The sequence below is a fragment of the Anser anser genome (genome assembly GCF_964211835.1).
Source record: "Anser anser genome assembly, chromosome: 9".
Classification (NCBI taxonomy): Eukaryota; Metazoa; Chordata; class Aves; order Anseriformes; family Anatidae; genus Anser; species Anser anser.
The window spans coordinates 11,697,186-11,715,767 of record NC_139729.1 but is presented as its reverse complement, the minus strand read 5'-3'; the positions used below and the strand labels follow the sequence as shown (position 1 = coordinate 11,715,767).

Below are 18,582 nucleotides of genomic sequence, written 5' to 3'. Positions count from 1 at the left end.
AGTGTTGCACCCCACATCTCTCTTGGCTCTTAGGGTGTGAGTTGTGGGCACGCTGATGCCTGGCAGGCTCGACCGCAGCAGTGTCACCCCTCCAGCCCGTGGCAGCAAGGGCCTTTGGGCTGGCAGCAGCTTTCCAAGTCTGTCCTGGTGGGGTGGTAATGGTGTTGGGTATCATCTGGCACAGCTTTCCTTGGGAGAGGGTGGTTAGGTGGTATGTGCCACCCCAATTCTCCCCGGTGTCACCCCACACCATTTTCCCACCCCTCCCCACATCCACTCCCTGCCTTTGGCCCAGCTCCCCCTATCCCCAGCACTCGCACCGGGGGGAGCACGCAGTTGGTCTGAGGGAGGAAGAAGAGGCAGGCGTGTCACTTTGGCGCTGGCTCGCTCAGCTATATTTCATCACACGGCAAACGAGACGACGAGAAGTTCCCCTCAGTTCACTGAGGCAGCCTGGCGGGGTCCAGGGGGCTCCAGCCCGTGCTTGTGGGGCCCAGGCCTGGCCCTGTACAACACTGAGACCACTGAAACAGGCGTGCAGGGCTGGGTCTGAAGAAATAACACTGGATGCCACTTGGTGCCTGAAAACGGCACAGCCTGTGCCTAGGGTTTGAAGTCATAAAAGGTCACAACAGAGCAAGAGTGAGTCCCAGGGTTTGGTGGTGGGGGGTGGGACAGCATGCTGCAGCCCCGCGCCCCTCTTCCCCTGCAAGGAATACAGCGGGGCGTCCGTGTCCTGGCACTGGGGAACCTGGGTCAGCCCCTCCGCTACCGAACAGCTGCTGCTGAGGGGTGCAGGAGCCTTTCTGTACTAAGAAGCACCCCAGGTAGGCATGTGGGACTTCAGCGCTGGGCTGGCTGCAGCTCTGGGCTGTGCTCATTTCACAGGTAGCTTGGGCTGCCTGGAGCCAGAGCTCCCCCGGGTTTCGCACTGGAGGATTTGCAGCTGCTGCAGGGTCTGGGCCCTGAGGTGGAGCTCTGGCTGTGCCCAGAAAACGGCCTGGGGGCAGGGGGGAGCGACTTGGGGGGTCCCTGGTGGGTGGGTGAGCCCCGGCACCAAGCTGGAGGCTGCGGGCCCCCGCCTTGGGGCTGGGCTCTGGTGGGGGCTGGGGGCCTCCAGCCTGTGCATGCTGCTGTCAGGTGGACACCCTGCCGTGCTGGCTGCTGCCAGGTGCTCCTGCTAAGGTGCTGGCACCGAGCTGGGCCTGAGGGAGGAACCCGTTCTGTGCTCCCTTTGCTGCTGTGGCTCCCACGGGTTTGTTCCTGGGGTCTGGCTGTAGCCGGCCTTGGGCCGTGCACCCCTGCGTGACTTAGTCCCTCCACCCGCAGCCCCAGTGCAGCTCTGCAGAGCCCCCTTTCAGCAGCTCTCCTCTGTCCTCCCCTGCTGCCACCAGCGCAGCCACGCTCCGCTGCCCTGTGTGGGGCTGCTGCGTGGCCCCACGGGCGGGCAGCTGCTCTCCACCCCATTTTTGAGCACAGCCAGGACACCAGCGGAGCATGCAGCAGCGCAGGCCCCAGGCAGCGCTTGGAAGACTCCTTGCAGCGTTACAGAAAGTTGCTCAATAACCGTGATTCCCTGACCAATGCCAGCTGCAGCTTGGGACCAGCCTGCGGCCACGCGTGGGCCTGTTTGCAGCCAGGCTGCTTCGTGCTGGCTTTGTCCCCTGGCTGCTCTTGATGCTGTGCCCTGGGCTCCATGCGATGCTCAGTGTCACAGCTGGAAGGAGTGGTGACCTGGCTCTGCAGGCGACGGGGTTTGCGTATATACACGGGGGTGAGCCTGTACAGGGAGGCTGTGCGCGCAGCTGGGAGGAGCGGGGTACAAGCATGCAGGTGTGATCGCTGGGCCTCCTGCAGCGCGCCGTGTGACAACAGCTCCCGGGGGACTGTCACCTGCCTGCTGCACGGCGCCCGGCTCTGCTGGCGCTCCCGGAGCCCTGCAGCACGTGGTGGGGCGGCGCTGGGCAGCGCAGACCGTGTGCAGGCGCTGGCCTCCTGTGAGCACCGGCTCAGCCAGGGAAGGCCCCGGTGCCGGCTTCTGCAGCAGCGCTGCGGAGGGGCTGCCAGCTGTAGAAGAGAAGTGAGCTGTGGAGCAGGACCCAGGTGTGTTCCGGAGCGTTCAGGTGGCAGGGGCGTGGGTCGGGGCATTCGAGGTCAGGCCGCTGGTGGAACGGGGCCGTGTTCGCAGCGTCTGGAAGCGGATCGAGGGTCTGCCGGGGGAAGGTGCTACTGTGAAGCCGCCGGGGCTGGGGAAATGGGATTCCTGGGGCTCTTCCCAGCCCTGGTGCTAACGGGCTGTGTGAGAGGATGAGAGACAGCTCCTCTGCTTCAGCTTCCACGCCTGTAAGAGGCAGCTTTAGGAAAGCCTCTAACTCAGAAGGTAGTGATGAGCTGGCAGCGCTCAAATGGGCAGTGCGAATTGCTGTGTTCCGTTTGCTCCACGTGCCCTTCCCAGGCAGCCTGAGCCAGCTCCAGCTGGAACATGTGCAGGGAATTGGGGGTCAAGGCGGAACCCCCCTCAGCCCCTGGTTCCCTCGCTGCTCAGCTGGCTGGCACCTCGTGTTGTGTCAGTCTGGGCTCGTGCTCTTTGGAAAGGTGTTCTGTTAGCCGGTTGGAAGCACTGGGCTCCAGGGAAGGATCAGCGCTGCAGAAAGCGTGGCGGGCAGCCCAGCGCCTGCGGCCCGTTTATCCAGGGATGTGTGTGCTCGGTCTGGCGCGCCAGGTCCTGCACCACTGCCCCCTCCCAGACGGCAGCCTCTGTCCTCTGCCCCCTCCCAGCCTCGCTCCAGCTGCTCGGGTGTGCCAGCGGTCATTGGCGGTTCCTGCTGCCCAGTTTCCTCCGCTGACTGTCATCCGACTTGTGCACCCGGAAACACTCCTTCAAGTTCTGGGCTCGGATTTTGGGGTTCAGGATCTCCTCCCCCATAGAACTGGGGAACCAGCCCCTCTCCTGATCGTGAAGACGCTCCCCAAAGATCCAGCCTGAGCAGAGACAGAGACAGGCACACATCAGGAAGGCCTGGCCGCTGCTCCTGTGCTGGGGCGGCCATTCTGGGAAGAGCCGTGGAGCTGGCAGTGCTGGCTGGAAGCTGCCATTAGCTCCTCGGGGGCTGGCTGTGCTGGAGGCTGTCCAGTTTGTAAGTCTAGTCAAGGAGGCCCGCTTGCCTGAGCAGTGCTGTGTTTGGACAACTGGCTAAAGGGCAGCCAGCAGAAGGCAGGCAGTGCTTCCACTGAGCCCCCTCTGCTGTCCCTGACACCACAGGAGGGGTCCCAGCAGAGACCCGGTGAGCTCATCAGCTACAAGTGTGGGCCAGGCAGAGATATGGACCAGGCTGCGAAGCATCATCAAGGTAGGCACGGCTCCGGGTCACGCTTTGGGTGTCTGTGCCAGCCCTGCCACGGCCCAGGGCAGCCGAGGTTTGCTGAGCATTAAGAGGCCGCAATAATGCCCTCGTTCTGCTGTGAGCTCCCTCGGCTGCGAGGCTGGCACTGCCTCTTCCCACCCAGATCCCCCGTCCTGGCCGCTCAGCCGAGGGCAAAGCCCACCCCGCCGCAGACACCTGTTCCCTGTACCCCCGTACCCCCCCTACCATCGTCTGTCTTGTCCAGGATGTTGAGGACATCGGCCAGCTCTAAGGACAGCTCATCCGGCTGCTGGGCCACGTAGGGGTGCACGCACTGGATCTGCGGGCAGTCTGCCAGGGGACAGGGCGAGAGTGAGGGACAGGCCAGGACACAGACTGCTGCAGGACAGCAGCTCGGGGGGTGTAACACCGCGACCTCCGTGAATGTCCCCCCTGATCTAGTGAGAAACCCTGTGGAGGGCATGCACTGGGGAGCGTTTCTGTGAGGAAGGGCCTGGGGTGCAAGCCTGCACTGCAGGGCCTGAGTAGTGCAGGCGGGATGGGGAGTGCTGGTGCTGCCCAGCCCAAGCTGAAGGGGAACAAGGTCAGGGCCAGGCCTTGACAAGTGGGTATCAGTGGTGCAAACGCAAGGGGAGCCCAGGGAGAGGCTCCCACAGGGCCCTAAGGCCTTGGGGCGGGATGGGGAGATCAAGGCAGATGAAGGGGCCCTGGGATAGGGGTGAAGAGTTCCTGGCTGCTGTGCGGTGTCTCTTACCAACAAGCCTGGATGTAAAGGAAACAAACTTGGTTCTTCGGTTTGGGGCCAGCGAAATCATCCAGCGCTTCATCTCGCTCCTGCACAGGGGAAATAAGCCGAGGCTGTGAGTACAGGAGAGTCCTAGAGACACCACCTCTCCTACCTGCCCAGCCCTGAGCTCCTGATTCCTCCTCTCACGGCCCTTTCCTGCCCATCTCCCTGGGGTCCTGGACTCACTGGTGGTGCTGAGCCTCCCTCTGGCACACACCAGCTGGGATGTCCCACGGGTGGCAGTGCCCCAAGGCACCAAGCCCCAGCCCTGCCCCATAGGCCCGGCTGGCCTCTGGGCCCTGGTGCTGGCCATCCCTGCGAGCAGCATGGCTGCAGCGAGCCAGCGGCAGCAGGAGGGAGCTTGGCCTCCTTCGAGCTCTGCCCAGGAACAGCAGCTCCTGGCCCCGTGAGGTCAACAGGAGCAGTTTTCCCTGGTGAAACACAGTCAGAGGAACATCTATTCCCACGGCTGCTGTGCAGGAACACTTGAAGGGTATTGCTGAGCAGTTTGCAGATGAACGCTGTGGCCTACCCAGGTATGGCTCGCTTGGCAGCAGCTGAGATGAAAGCCACGTGAGCACACTGTCAGCTCCAGCACATGGTTACTAAAGGCGAGGCCTGGACCTGCAGTAGGAGGATGAAGATTTCACATGTGCTCGAGAAGCCCCTGCCTTGGCATCCCCTCCCTTTCTCTTCGCGTGCTGCAGCTTCTGGCTGAAGGAGGGAAGCCAGGACTTTCTCCCTCCTCGGATGCTAGCTTTTAAACCTGAATTTGATGCACACCTAAAGCCACTGGAGCCTCCTCTGGGAGGAGCGGCTAAAAGGGAGCTGAGAAGGAAATGTGCTGACAGCTGGACCTGCAGAGCTGGCGGCAAAGTGCAATGCCTGGGGCCAGTGAATCCAGCTGCAGGTCGAGCACAGCCCCGCAGGGGGAAGATGCACGGGATGGGGGCCCTGTGCTCTGAGGGGCTGGCACAGAGACCGGCTCACGAGTCTCGCTGCGGTGCTGGCTGCAGGCCTGTTCCTTGCAGGGCTCTTTGGATCCTCCCTGCAGCGCCCTGCCTTCTCTCAGCCAGTGAAGGGCCCGCGTGTGCGCCAGGCCCGCCCCTGTGCCCAGCTGTGCCCAAACTCAGAGCAGCTGCTGGTGCTGGCAGAGCCCAGCCGGGGCGCTAGCTGCAAGCTGCCACCGAGCAGATTGTCGCTGCTGTGTGGGTACGGCGCTGGGAAATGCTGTGAGAGCTGTCAAGTACATGCAGCAGGTGCTCTTTGGCATCCGCTTCCCTCTTCTAATTCTTCGCTTTTCTGGTCCGTGGCTTGCACTGCCCAGACCTCTCCTGCAGCTCCAGAACAGCAGCCTCCGGCAGGCACCACACCGACCCTCAGGCCACCAGACCTGTGGGCACGCCTTGGGGAGGCTCTCACGCTCACAGTGGCTCAAAGACAGAGCAGGACACAGAAACGCAATTGTCTCCCCAGGCTGAGGCAAACCCTGGCCTGGTTTATCATTCTCTGCACAGCTCAGGCTCACAGACGTCAGCCGTGCGTTTGCCCTGCACGATGTGACTGAAGTCTCTATTTTCAGCACAGGAAAGCTGCAGTCACATAGCTGAGGGGAAGGTGCAGGTGCTCGCTGTGCCGGGGGCTTGTCTTCCTCATCCTGGTGCTGCAGATATGGATGTCAAACACTGTTGAACAGTGAAGCAACATCAAGCTGAGGGGTGCACAGTCTCCAGTAGCTGCTTAACTGGTGGTACGTCTGCCTGTATGGCACCTTTAACAGCACAGGATCTGTGCCTGGAAAAACGTGGCTCTGGTGAGTCTTGGGTCAATGAGAAAGTCAGGCACTGAGCTCCAGAACAATCCTGCCTGTGTGAGTGCAGCTGAATCATTTGCCCGGTCTGAGCTTGTTGGAGCCTGAAGTGAAAAATCCATGAGCGAAATAAGCTATATCCAGGGAGACAAGGAGGCCCCGAGCAGCAGAGGGCTGCTGCAAGGTCAGGATCAGCTATGGAAGGCGCTGAGGAAGAGGCCTTGTCTTCTCCTATTTGCCTACGACCAGGAGTCACTTTGCGTCGCAGGCCTGGTCAGGCATGGCTTCTGTCTCGGTGGCTGACCGCTGGCAGCGTGTGCAGGACACATCGTGTTTGTTTTACTGCGTACGCTGCAGGCTGTACATCAGGTGGGCTCCTGGGCCAGGACTGATTTCTGAACTCTGCCCCAGGACGCAAAGTGCCTGTCTGTCTTCCACCATGGGTGCTACACATCCACCATACAGGAGAGAAACCTGCCTGCTTCCCTAATGCCTTTCAGGAGGAGAGACTGAAGGTGGCCATGGGAGAACAATTTGTAGGGTCAGCCATGCTGGCCTAAGGCCAGCTGAGCAGTGGGATCTCTGGGTACTTGACCCCGGTAAGTCCTGAGGGCTGCTCCCCGTGCCTGCAGGCTGCTGCCCTTGCCTGGCAGTAAGGAGGGAGCAACGCTGCGTGCTGGGGGGTGACCGCGTTGTACTCACTGGGATGACGCCTTCAGCATGTAGCTGGCCTCCCGGTCGTCTGCATTCTCGAGCAGCCTCAGGATGAAGACGTTGGCCAAACTCTGCCCCTGGTCTTCTAATTCCTCCACCCGAAGAAGCCCCCGTGGCGCCGAGTCAAACACTTGGTACTTGTCCCTGAGAGGGGTTAAAGAGAAGATGAGGAAAACCTGCAGGTATGGCACAACAGTTTGTCTTCATCCACCCAGAACTGTACTGGGGCCAGACCAAGAACCTCTGTATGGAAGGAGGAGAAAAGATGCCCTGCTGTGGGAAGGGACGAGCGGGTGGCTGCGAAACCTCACCGCAAAGCAACAGACCCTCTCCTTGCTCAGCCTTAGGCATCCCGCGTGGCCGAAAACAAGTTGCTTGCTCTGTGCAACTCGTGTACAAAACACAGATGGTGCTCCCTCAAAGGGGACTGTGAGGCTCAATTCATTCCTATTTGTAAAATGCCTCTGTGTTTTCTGGATACAAGCTGCCGCAGAAGCAAAATATTTCCAGGCGTACAGACACTGCGGCGACATGTTTATTAGAAATGTTGGACTGGCGAGATGCTCCCTACCGGTGAGTCTAGTTAGTGCTACAAAGAACGCGCTGTTCTCTGGGACCCGTCTGTTTGTGCTGCTGTATTTCACTGGTCTCTAGCTTCACAAAACACAGTCCTAAGCACGATGACATTCCCCTCTTCCTGAGGCAGGTTATACCACGTCAAATATAACCGCTAGCCTCAGGCCTAAATTTATACCCCTCCCCACTGCTCAGATTTTCTAGACTCCTTTCTTAGAAATTTAACTGACTAAATCTGAGCTGTTCCTCAGGCAGCGATGAGTCAAAAAAGCACTTCTTGACAGGAAGACAGGCCTCCTGGATCAGCCCGCCAGCTGATGTAGCTCAGTGCCACTCTGCAGAAACTGGTGGATACGCCTTTGCTTCTCCTGCTGGGAGACCTGCCCTGAAATCTGCACAAATCTGACAGAAAGTCCTGTTTGCCATCAAGTTTCAGCTGGCGAGCTGCACCACCCATGAATAGCCAGTGCTCCCCGCCTGCGCTTACAAAGGGCTTAAAGTGCCTGTATGCTACCTGAATTTTCCACTTACCCAGGAATTTGCCGGCAAATTACCAGCAGATCATTGAAAAGGAACAAGTAGATTTCTCTGAAGAGCTTCTTGGTGCGAAGCGTTCGCGATGTCTTCGGACCATTCATTTGCTGCAGTTCCCCCTGTTTCAGCAGCCAGCGGGAGTGAGAGATGATGGGCACGGACTAGAAGTTAGAAAAAGACAGCAACAGTGAGAAGGGCAACAAATCCACGGGCTTTTGCACTTCAGATGCTGAAAGCAACAGGCCACGAAGAAGGAATTTCAAGTGAGCTCCCATCACATCTCCTGCCGCAGAGGATGGATGGAGAGCTGCACAGAGAGCGCAGTGTGCTCTTACAGCCACACCACAGCCCAGCACAGGGAGTAACAGAGCTCAGACAGGGACACAAGCAGGGGCCCAAGAACGAACAAACAGTCCAGGGCAGCGGTGCTCGAGTGCCCAGTGCTGGATTTAAACACCAGGCTACGCCCGGCACAGCCTGATCCAGTCTCTGGAGCATCCCGTGTCTCATCACCGAGCCAGGGAGACTGGCTTTCAAAAACATGTAGTTGGCTTTTTGGCTGTGAAAAAAGCAGGTTAAACAAGTTCTCAGGGGATGGCTCTGTCCCAGCCAGGAGCAGCCACCACAGCATTTATGCTAGAGTTTTACAAAATATTATTTTAAAAACAGAAGCCTAGAACAAAGCCCTTCTTATATTAGGACACTACATTTTTGGTCAAATGACTGAAATACTTGAAAATATCACCATAACTGCTACCCTTTCCACCACCTCTCCCGCCCATGTTCGTCACATGCCCTGTGGTGCAGTCTTTCTTTCTGTGCCCCTGCATTATTTTCACCAGAGGAGCCCTGCCTGTGTCAGTGCCCAGGGTGACCTGCTCCAGCCTGCCACTGCAGCCTCAGCTGTGCAAGCGATGACGGCAGTCTTGTGGCTACTGCAACCCAAAGCTGGCCTGAGGACTGTGGTCTTGCCTAGACCCACTGGTTTAGGGGTTTGGAAAATCAAATTCTTGGGGTGCCAAGTGTGGCCTTCCAAACAAATGGTCTCAATTTTTTATTTATTTTTTATTTTTCTTCAGTTGCTCAGGTATGTATAAAGGTTGCTGGGAAACTAAGTATGTTCCTTAAAGTTAGTGAAGCACACGGATCTGAGGAGCACTTTCACAGCGCTCATGAAAAGAACCAGTGACTTTATACTTAGCACTGGAGTTTCTTGGCATGTATTAAATAAGATCTGGTCAGAAGTCCCTAAATATTCAGTCATTCCCTGAGTGGACCCAGAACAGATCAGCAGGGGATTAGAGGCATAATGCATGAAGACATGGATGAATTAAATATGGGGGGACAGCCTTCATTTTGGTATTTTCCAGCTTTGAAGTGTTTTTCTTTGTAGATTTAATCTTCCTTTAATGTCACTTGTAATGTACGATACAGCTGCCAGTGCCTCACAGCTCCGCATGTGCGACACGCTGCCTCTAGCGCTGCCCCAGCTGCTGCAGCGCAGTGCCCTGAGACCACAGGCACTGTCCTAGTGCCCACGTGGGTGCAGTGCCCGTGGCAGCACTTCTCCTTCAAAGTTTCAAGCAGGACAGCGTGGACAGGCAGTGCACTGCCACAACTGAATGTCACTGCAAGGAGTGCAACTGGGTTACTGCTGCTGGGTATGCGTGTGCAACACCTGGATGCTGTTGGCTCACTGTCTGCAGGGGGTTGTTACCAACCCGTGCTTATACCTTGATCTTAAATTCCAGTTTCTTCTGGATGCTGATCATCTGCTCTGTTCGGCTCATCTTCCTGACACCTTCATTACACGCTTTCACCACCTGGAGAAAGAATAGGAAGATTTGTCTCTGATGGCCTGAACAGGTAAGTGCTGTAAAGCACGGAAAGGCCTGACCTTGACAGGGTAAGTGCCTTGCTGTAACAGGAACTGAACAAACCAGGCTCTTCCACCAAGACTGTATTCACATGAAAAAGGGGAGGAGAACAAAACAAAAGGAAAAAAAACAGCACCCAGGAAACGTTATAGCCAGAAGCTGAATATCAGGACATGTTAGATGGCTGCCTTTGGGTACTGAATAAGACAGTGCTAAGCAACACTCCTGGCTGTGCAGCAAAGGGAACAGCTCGTTTACCAGATTCTGACACACCATGCATCTCTTCCCCATTTCCAGCATTTGAAAAAAAAAAAAGGTACATGCACAGTATTATCTTCAAGAAGAGAACAAACCAAAGATCTTCATTTCAAAGGTAGAAATGCTGTGGTTCTGCCAAGCAGCACCAGCTGCCAAGGCTGTGATGGAATGTCCCATGAAAGAGATGTTCCTCGTGGTCCATCTGGGACCAAGTACAAACTTTTGACAGAAAAAGCACAGTCAATGTGCAGGCACTACCCTGTTACAGGGACCTTAACCTAGATGCTACTGCTTCTTTCATAAGGAGCAACTCTCTTGAGAACTGGTTAGGTAGAAAAATTACGTTGGAGAACATGCTCCACTTTGTGCACTGCTTCTGTTACTGAAAATCCACCAGAACATCAGCAAGTGAAACCACAAGCTGCTCCTACCTATCCAATAAGATGCTTGCAGTGAAAATTAAGCACCAGCTGGCCTCTGTTGTAATGCCTGCATCTAGCTGGATGCTAGGCATCTAAACTTAAACATTTTCAGGTAAGTAACCATAAGAAGGGAGTTAGGAAATCAACTACAAAACGAGCATTTTTGCAACAGCAGTCCTTGTCATCTGCATGTTACAGTAACGGCCTTCCTCAAACTTTTAACCAATGGAAAAAACAAAATAGGCTGGCAGATGCATCATCATCATGCAAATATGAAGTAACACAGAATATTCTTTGTCATTAAGGCCTCTGTTTTTATCCCTAGCAATCTCCCAAGTGTAGACTTCATATGCTAGTTTAGGGTAAATCCAACAGTCATTTTATTTTAGTATTTCAGTCATAAGCTGCAACCATATCCTCAGGCTGATGCTCGAGCACAATTTTCAACTTGAAATGCTTATTCTGAATTGCAGGATTCAAGAGATACTCCAAGCTTCTGAAGGTCATTAAGAGAAGGGGATTCAAACACCTTGGTCCCTGTAGTGCCCTGTTCCAGCCACGTAGCTGCCAGCAACTCCAGATGGCATTCCAGACCTTTCAAACGTGTCGACCAAAGGGGGGTCACCCCGTATGACCACGTCAGGAACAGCCCTGATGCAAAACAATGCCTGTCCAGCACTTTGTGCACCGCAGTAACAAGCACAACTGAATTCCACCTGAACACCAGGGACTGTACCATCATCAGTTAAAAGGGATAAAAGCAGGTATGTTCACTTCATTGAGAAACTTATTCTAGGTCAGAGGAAGAGATGTGCTGCATTGGAGGAAACCTGATACAGTAATACTCGACTGCCTGTTGCAGCTAAACACATCTCTCAGTAGGATCCATCACCCTCAGGCATCTGCAAAAACACCTTGTATTCTTGAAAACCCCAAGGGAAAGCGTTGTCTCAGCCCTTCCTAGAGAGGAAACATACGCATCTGCTGTTAGTAAGGGATTTTTCCCTGACTGACATTAAATAGCTGCTGGATTGGTTCATCTTTGAGAGCAAGGAAGACTTTAAAAAGAAAAAAAACCTCTTGAAACATAGCGTCAGGATTTAAAAGGAAGCTCCAGGAGTGAATGAATGCAGTTTGTAGGTCTCTTCTGGGGAGAAACTGGGCATACTTGTTCAATCTTAACGGCCTTCAAATATAGTTCATTCAAACTTACTGTTTCTAGCTCCTTATGTGCATCCAGGGCAGTGGTTTCCCTCTCAGACTTCTCTTCTACTTTCTTCAAAATGTTCTGTAGGGGAGCAAAGGCTGTGTTAACTTTCCAATCTGACAGCACAGAAAGGTCTTTGCTATACCTGGAGTTATTTCTGGCCATTGGCCTAATTACAGGGTGGATGATTGAGTACAGGGACTCCCACCTCTTAGCTCCTGTTTTTCATTAAAGCTTGTTCCCATCTGACTACTACTGAATATCTAAAAGAAGTATAGCACGCAGACCCCTATTTTATTAAAAAAAAAATAGATAAAGCTGGCATTAGCAGGTAGTGTTTGCTAATCCAAATTGGATAAGACTTTTTGGGACTGAGCTGCCGCCTCATCCCTAGAAGCATGTCCTCTAGTGCAATGTTCAGACGTGCTGGCAAAGCACAGCTGCCGCAGTCTGGCCCAAGCCACCATGATTTGGGTATTACACACAATTTTGGAGCTGTTTTACACTGTGCACCTGTACATGAGCAGCCTAACCATTAGGCAGTTGGCTTCATGTACCACTGCTACCCCTTCTAGCAGCTCTACAGTAAAGCTCCTCCTCAACTCTTATTTAGTAAAAACTACAAGGCAAATTCAACATCAAGTTGGAGATGTTCTCTCCGTGACTGAAAACTTTCCCATAGTTGACAACGTCCTATTCTGTGGAAAAGCTTCACCCAGCTCTAGGGCTGATCTTGGCTGTTTGTAAGCCTCATTATGAACCGTTGGACAGGAGAACTCCAGGAGTGATGCAGAAGACCTTTGGACAACACAGAAGAGCAAAACTCTACCTGCACGAGTAGCTTGAGCCGAGTGATCCTTTGAAATGGCAAAATCAGGAAGGAAGAAAAGGACAGGCCTTTGCACTTGGGATCCAGCTCCAGCTGTGAGATCACTTCCCGGAAAGCTGGCTTGTCCTGGCTGAGGGGGGAAGGAGAGAGAGAGCGAGAGAGTGCCACCCTGCATGTGACTTTGGTGTGTGGGTGGTGACCCAAAAGCAGCCCAGTCCCACAGACAGCATCTGCCTCGCTTCTCCCAGGAACAGAAAGGAAGGGAGGAGGAACCAAATGCTTCTAGGTGTATTTTGGTTTGAATCCAGAGCTATTTATAGAGTTGGGGGATGGAAAAAATAGTCTTTTAATGTACAAGCCATGGTAGCATGTTCACATGTGTAGCACATCTAGCTTAGCAGCATACGCTGTGTGCGTAGGTGTGTGTGAATGGGGTGTGTGTCCAAGTAGATGAGTCACAGGCATAATTATATATTTTTACACAGTTGGATCTCTGTGACAAGGTGAAATTCACACAGTCATAAGAACAAGACAAGCCACAAAACTTGGCTACTCCTGGCTGCTTAGCAGGAGGATGGAAATCGTTATGTGGCCTGAGAAGAGCACAGGCCATCCCCCAGGCCATTCCCAGGCATTGCTGAGCCACAGACATGGCTGCGCTGAGCAGTTCCACAAGCCCCAGCTGCTGCAGTCAAAGCCAGCACCTCCTGGTGATTGTGAGGGCCAGCAGCCACGTGGAAGACTTCTGGAGCCCTGGCTAGCAAAACCAGCATGGATGTGAAGACATTGCTAACCATGCAGAACCTGTCTTCACTACCTGTGACTCACAGCACTCCAAGAGAAGATGCTCTAAGTGCTTCTCCTGCTGCAGCAGGTACTTGTGTCACCGTGTCACTTGCCAGAGCCACAGCAGAACGGACCTGAGCGTGTTTGAGAAACACAGCCAAAGTGGGGGCAGCTGTGAAACACCTGAGGCTTCAAGTTCAGCCAAGTGCTGTGAAATTCTTGGGCTAGCTTGGAGCCTGAGGAAGAGAGTCTATTCTTTTCAAAGTCCTCCATATTCTCTCTCAGACGAAAAAAATACTGCCCTCTCAATTCATATCTAGGAATACTTCCAACTCCAATAGGTCCTTTTCAAGCTCAAGTAATCCAGCCTACTGCTGGTTCACTTCTGAGTAGTTAGCTAATGACTCTGGACACACTGTTTATATTGCTCACCTCTGACTCAAGGAAACCCTGCAGTACCCTCCTTTTAGAGAGAACAGTTGGCCAAGCTCAGCAGAGGCCGCTTGGAGTGTTTTTTTTTTGCCTCAAAAGCTGGAGATCAGAGAAAGGAAAGGATTAGGGCTCATTACACTCCCCCAAACCAGCTGCTGCTATGGGGAGGAAATATAGTGCAGCATGTTCAATGGGCTGTCCTGAAGGAATCCAGGCCATTGTAACTGAAGAAAAAATTAATCCTCCTGCTCGAAGACAAGCCTGTAGGGCACTCTTCGTTTTGAGATGGTAGAATTCCTACCGGACCAAAAGACTAGCTGAACTTGAAAAATAATGCAAAAATATCTTGGATTATATCCTCAGGCATCGTGCCTGTATTTGTAACACCAGAATGTGATGAAAATGCCTTTTTTTTTTTTTTTCCTTTTAAGAAAGTTTTGTTCTTTTGAAAAAAAAAAATCTCAACTTTGGGAAGGTTCAGCCTTGCTGAGAAGCTCAGGAAAAGCAGTGGCTGTTCTTGCCTTCAGAGAGCTCCATCATATTCTCAGCCTTTCGATCTCATGTCTCTACTTGCAGTTTAAAAATGCATGCATTTCACAAGCGTGTGTTCTCATGTCCACTGAAAGCATTTCCCACAGCTGGGAACTGCTAGCTCTGAATTCATTTGGTATGCTCCTTGCCTACTCTCTCACCCCACCCTTACCATAAAGCCTTTTAATTATGTTTCCTTTTTTATAAATGCAGAGTAAAATCAGTGCAGTGGGAAATCCTGTTTCTGTACTATTTAGCAATATTGAAATTACTGCTAAATCAATGGCCTATGCCATTTTGGGAAGTAATACAGCATCAAGCACTGGAACTCACAGAAGCTGCTTGTAAGCTCTCTCCTGGTAGGTCTGGTTGGAGACGTAGGTGATGTACACAGAGAAGTGATTAACGGTGTGCTGGTAGACGATATCGCACACATCCGAGATCACAATATTCTCCTCCACACGTTGCTCAAGGTCCAACAGGAAGCTAGATAAGAAAACCAGCACTCATTATGACCTGCACATTCAACATAATTCCCAGTTTCTGCCCCTCGGGCTGAAAGCAATTAACGTGTCCGCAAGCTTTTTGAAAAGGCTGGGTAGCAGACTGCTCAGTCTGCTCTCCAAACAAATTTAGCTGAAGAGATGCCATTCAGCTAGCCAAAAATCCAGCGGCAGGTGTCTTACCGCTCACTGACAGCCATGACGTCCAGGACATTGGAGAAGAGGATGTGTGCCTCAGACTGGTGTAAGATCTTTTTCAGGCGTTCGTTCTCCATGAAGTGAGACACCAGCAGATTCAGACTCTTGTAATACGAGGCTTCGGAAGTAACCAGCTCAAACATTGCCTGGGGGAGAATCCCAAAGGCGGCCATCAGCAGGTACCTTCTACTTTCATAGGGAGGTGCACGCAGCGTTAATGGGAACATCTGTGCTGCATGAAGTCATGGACATTGCCCCCACCCTCCAGACCCCGCGTGCAGGGAGAGGTAAACGTGAAGGGGTATTTCCCATGTGTTACATAGGATAGGAAATCTTCCCCATCTCCCTCTCCTCTCTCCTAAGCTGTTTGACCACATTTCCTTCCACTGCACCTTCCCAGCAGAATTCTGTCTCTCAGATGAGCAGTCCCACGTTGTGCACGTGCTCACATAAAAGCACTTCCTACACCCTCCCCAGCATCACTCAGGTAGTTTGACCTGAGGGTGCCAAGTCCCCTGCACCCCCTGTCACCACCCTGCACATTTCTCTCCCCTACAAGGAGTTCCCTTTGGCAGTCTGCACACCCCCTCCAGCCCCGTGCTGATCATGCAGCACTGGCTTGCTGTGGCTTGTTGGGCTCCCAGCAGGGTCTCGTTGCACCACCTATGCCCGTATTAGAAAAGCCGTGGGGTAGGGATTGGCTGCACACCAGCACCCTGCGGTCCCAGCGTGCGACACGTGCTCCTTGGGGCACAGCTGATACAAACGCACAGCTGTGGTGCTGCAAAGCCCTGCGTGTTCCCTGACCCTAAGGAAAGCCCAGGTGAGGCTCCCTGGCCAAGCCCAGCCATACACTTTTCTGACCCACTTCACCGAGGACCGGGACAAGGCACAGCAGTCCCTAACTGTTACTGTAAGGTATAAACAATCTCTGAATTTCAGCACTTGCTTTTCCTGTTAAAAGCGAAGTCGTGGCGCAAAGCCCAGCTTCCTCAGGCCAGGGATGTGGTCTGGGGAAGCAGAAGGACAATCCAATGGCTTGTTTCAGAGATACATCTTAATGAGGTGAGGATGTAAAGCCTTGTCTATAGCAGGTGCCAGAGGGACAGTGCACTATTGCTACACAGAGTAATTACACTCCAGGCTGCGTGCAGAGGTAGATAAAGCAAGTGGTTATTGACACAAATACCAAATCCATTCGTTTAAGTAAGATTAATTTAAGATTCTTGCAAAGGCTTTGACATGGCAGAAAATCATTAGCTCCTTCAGGCATCTCTTGATGAAGGCGTGTCCTGGGGCTGGGCCGTGCTGCTGTTAATGAAAAAGGACCTTTTGGTAGCAAAAGTCTCACTTTCTTGCCCCTAAAGCTGCTCTGGCAGTTTGACTCCCTGAGTGCCACCAGCCCTGAGAGCCTCCATGGGCCCAACCAGAGTTGTTAAAGTAACAAAAGAGCGGCAGGTATGTGCAGTATAATTTTTATTTTTTGCTGTACATATGGAAAAGTATCTTTCAGATTAGCAGGGGGTCTGTCTTGTGGACTGATTTGTTTTGTTTCTCTTTTTAAAGAAATGAAACTCTCCGCTGATCAGTTTTTGGGCTTTTCCTGGAGATGTTGCTGTGCATTACAGGAGGACCCAAGGTACAGAGACCTGGATAATATTCCTGATGCTGCTGCAGGGCAAGAGCTGGGAGGATGGGCACAGCAGGGAGGGATTGTTATCAAATCCAGAACTGCTGAAGTATCAGTTGAACTAATGTTTCCATTCTTTGTAGGGTTAACATCATAAGAAATAAGTGGGCAGAAAGTCAGACGGGCCTCTAAGCAGGTGGTCCTGTCCTGCGCTGGAGGAGGCTGTGCCCATACAGCCCCTGAAGGGAGACAAAGCAAAGGGTGCAGGTGGAAATGAAGGCACTTGGTGCATGTGGAACAGCTGGTGTTTAAGGAATAAAAGAATGTTTTATTTTCTTCAAGAACAGGTTCCCGGTAAGAAAAATGGATGACTGGCTAGGTCTCCAAAATACACTTCTTACAATAGCTTGTTTTAATAACCGAGAGGAGAAGAACAGGTAAAGATGCAACAAAGAACAAGATGGGATGTGTAGGGATAGCTTATTCCTTCCCAGTACCCTGAGGACTGGTACTACCAGTCATTTCACTCTGCAGCTTTCCAGATACTCCAGGCCAGGACTTTATTTTCTGCTGGGTCTTTGCAGGATGACCACGAGAGTCAAGGTTAAGATCTGCCACGTCATTAAGGTCTTTAAACCCTCTGACAACTTGCCTAATCTATAAGCTTGCTTCCTAACATGCAGACACAGAAGTTCCCACTGCCTATGTTTGGAGAAATTAATTTGTGTGTTTGCTGCCCACCATGGTGTGTGTGTGTGGGGGGGGGGCGCTAAGGGAATGCAAGTTTCAAGCAATATTGAAATCCATAGAGAAAATATCACAAGGTTCTGACTTAAAGGAGATGCCAGGGAAGGAAACGTTATCTCTGCTGGTCAGGACAAGCTTCTCTGAGTGTTCACTGCAGCATGTGCAAGGCACAAGTTCCTCAAGTGACTTTGGAGATCTAGCTGGTCCCCTGCAGACCCAAAGTACCCCAAAGCCTACTCTAAAGAGCCCAGACTGCTCTTTCCCACCTGAATGGTACAAACAAACTGCAAACATCTGAACTGTGATGTAAGGATGAGATTTCTGAGAGCAGCTGAACTCTGTGACACTAGATAAAAGAGAAAGAACTTCTGGCTTCAGAGCTGCAGAAATATTCAGAGAAAATGTGAACTCAATGTCAACTGATGTAATACTGTCTCCCTGAGTCTATAAACAGTCTGAAACTGTCTCTTGGAAACATGACCAAGAGTTTCCTGAGTCCTCTGGGTCATTAACTTCATGAAATCTATGACTTGCATAAGAGCTGTACTAATTGTTTTCATTGCTTATATTTTGGCAGAGAGACTAAGAAAGGAAAGAGAAGTGAAGCAAAAGTAAAAAGAAAAAAGAAGATTAAAAAAGGAAAAAAAATTAAGAGTCACCAAAGACAGGAGTAAGTAACCCTAAGGCTAAATCCCGTCTGAGACAATATGATGTTTTATTGCAGAGATTGAAAATATCTGTTCCCAGTAGCTCGGATCCTCCTGTAAACCACCAGCGAATACGGGGGGATTCTGACCCAGCCTAGGAGGGATCTTGTTTTGAGCTGATGCCACAGTATTGGCTGTGACCAGCTCTCAGACCTGGTCATCTTCACAGGGCGCGTACGACATCCACCTGCCAAAAGTGCAGTAAGGACAGCCCAAGAGCTCTCTGGAGGAGGGTAGCTCAGTTTTAGAGCAAATTTAGATGTTCAAAAGCTAAGGCTTGCTCAAAGAAGGAAAGGAAATTAAATGTTTTCTGGACATTTTTGTGGAAATGGAACAAGAGAAAGACTGCCTCCCTGTCAAACGTTCTTCCACAGAGGCCACATCACTGCTGCATGCACCGGGTTCGAGTCCCTCTTTTGCTTAAGCAAAGATTTTCACAGCAGGTGCCCTGTGATCCAGATTCACACTGTGTCATGCAGGTGCAGATTAGTCTGTCTACCTGCCAATTTTTCTAACACCAAAGTGACCAGGATCCAAATAATCCCTAGAGAAAGTTTATCAAAGCCTATGGTTTATCAAACCATCTCAGCAACAATGGTTCCGTTCAAGTTATGAGGATACATTACTCATACTCAATGTTTTTTGTCATTGCTGTTGTTTTTTTTAATC

At 52.2% G+C, this 18,582-nt stretch overlaps 1 protein-coding gene across 4 annotated transcripts in view; it reads right to left on the bottom strand.

Annotated features, from left to right (window-relative positions):
* Positions 1–368: 368 nt before the first annotated feature.
* NGEF (neuronal guanine nucleotide exchange factor) overlaps positions 369–18,582 on the bottom strand; it is a 51,125-nt gene continuing 32,911 nt past the window's right edge. For all 4 annotated transcript variants that reach the window (XM_083849204.1, XM_083849203.1, XM_083849206.1 and 1 more), the window contains 10 exons: positions 14,815–14,975; positions 14,462–14,614; positions 12,380–12,509; positions 11,557–11,631; positions 9,520–9,609; positions 7,784–7,947; positions 6,665–6,820; positions 4,120–4,199; positions 3,591–3,695; positions 369–2,982 (listed from right to left, as the gene is read on the bottom strand). In XM_083849204.1, coding sequence (XP_083705330.1) covers positions 2,810–2,982; positions 3,591–3,695; positions 4,120–4,199; positions 6,665–6,820; positions 7,784–7,947; positions 9,520–9,609; positions 11,557–11,631; positions 12,380–12,509; positions 14,462–14,614; positions 14,815–14,975 — 1,287 coding nt within the window. In that variant the 3' untranslated portion in view covers positions 369–2,809. The remainder of the gene's footprint in view (positions 2,983–3,590; positions 3,696–4,119; positions 4,200–6,664; positions 6,821–7,783; positions 7,948–9,519; positions 9,610–11,556; positions 11,632–12,379; positions 12,510–14,461; positions 14,615–14,814; positions 14,976–18,582) is intronic.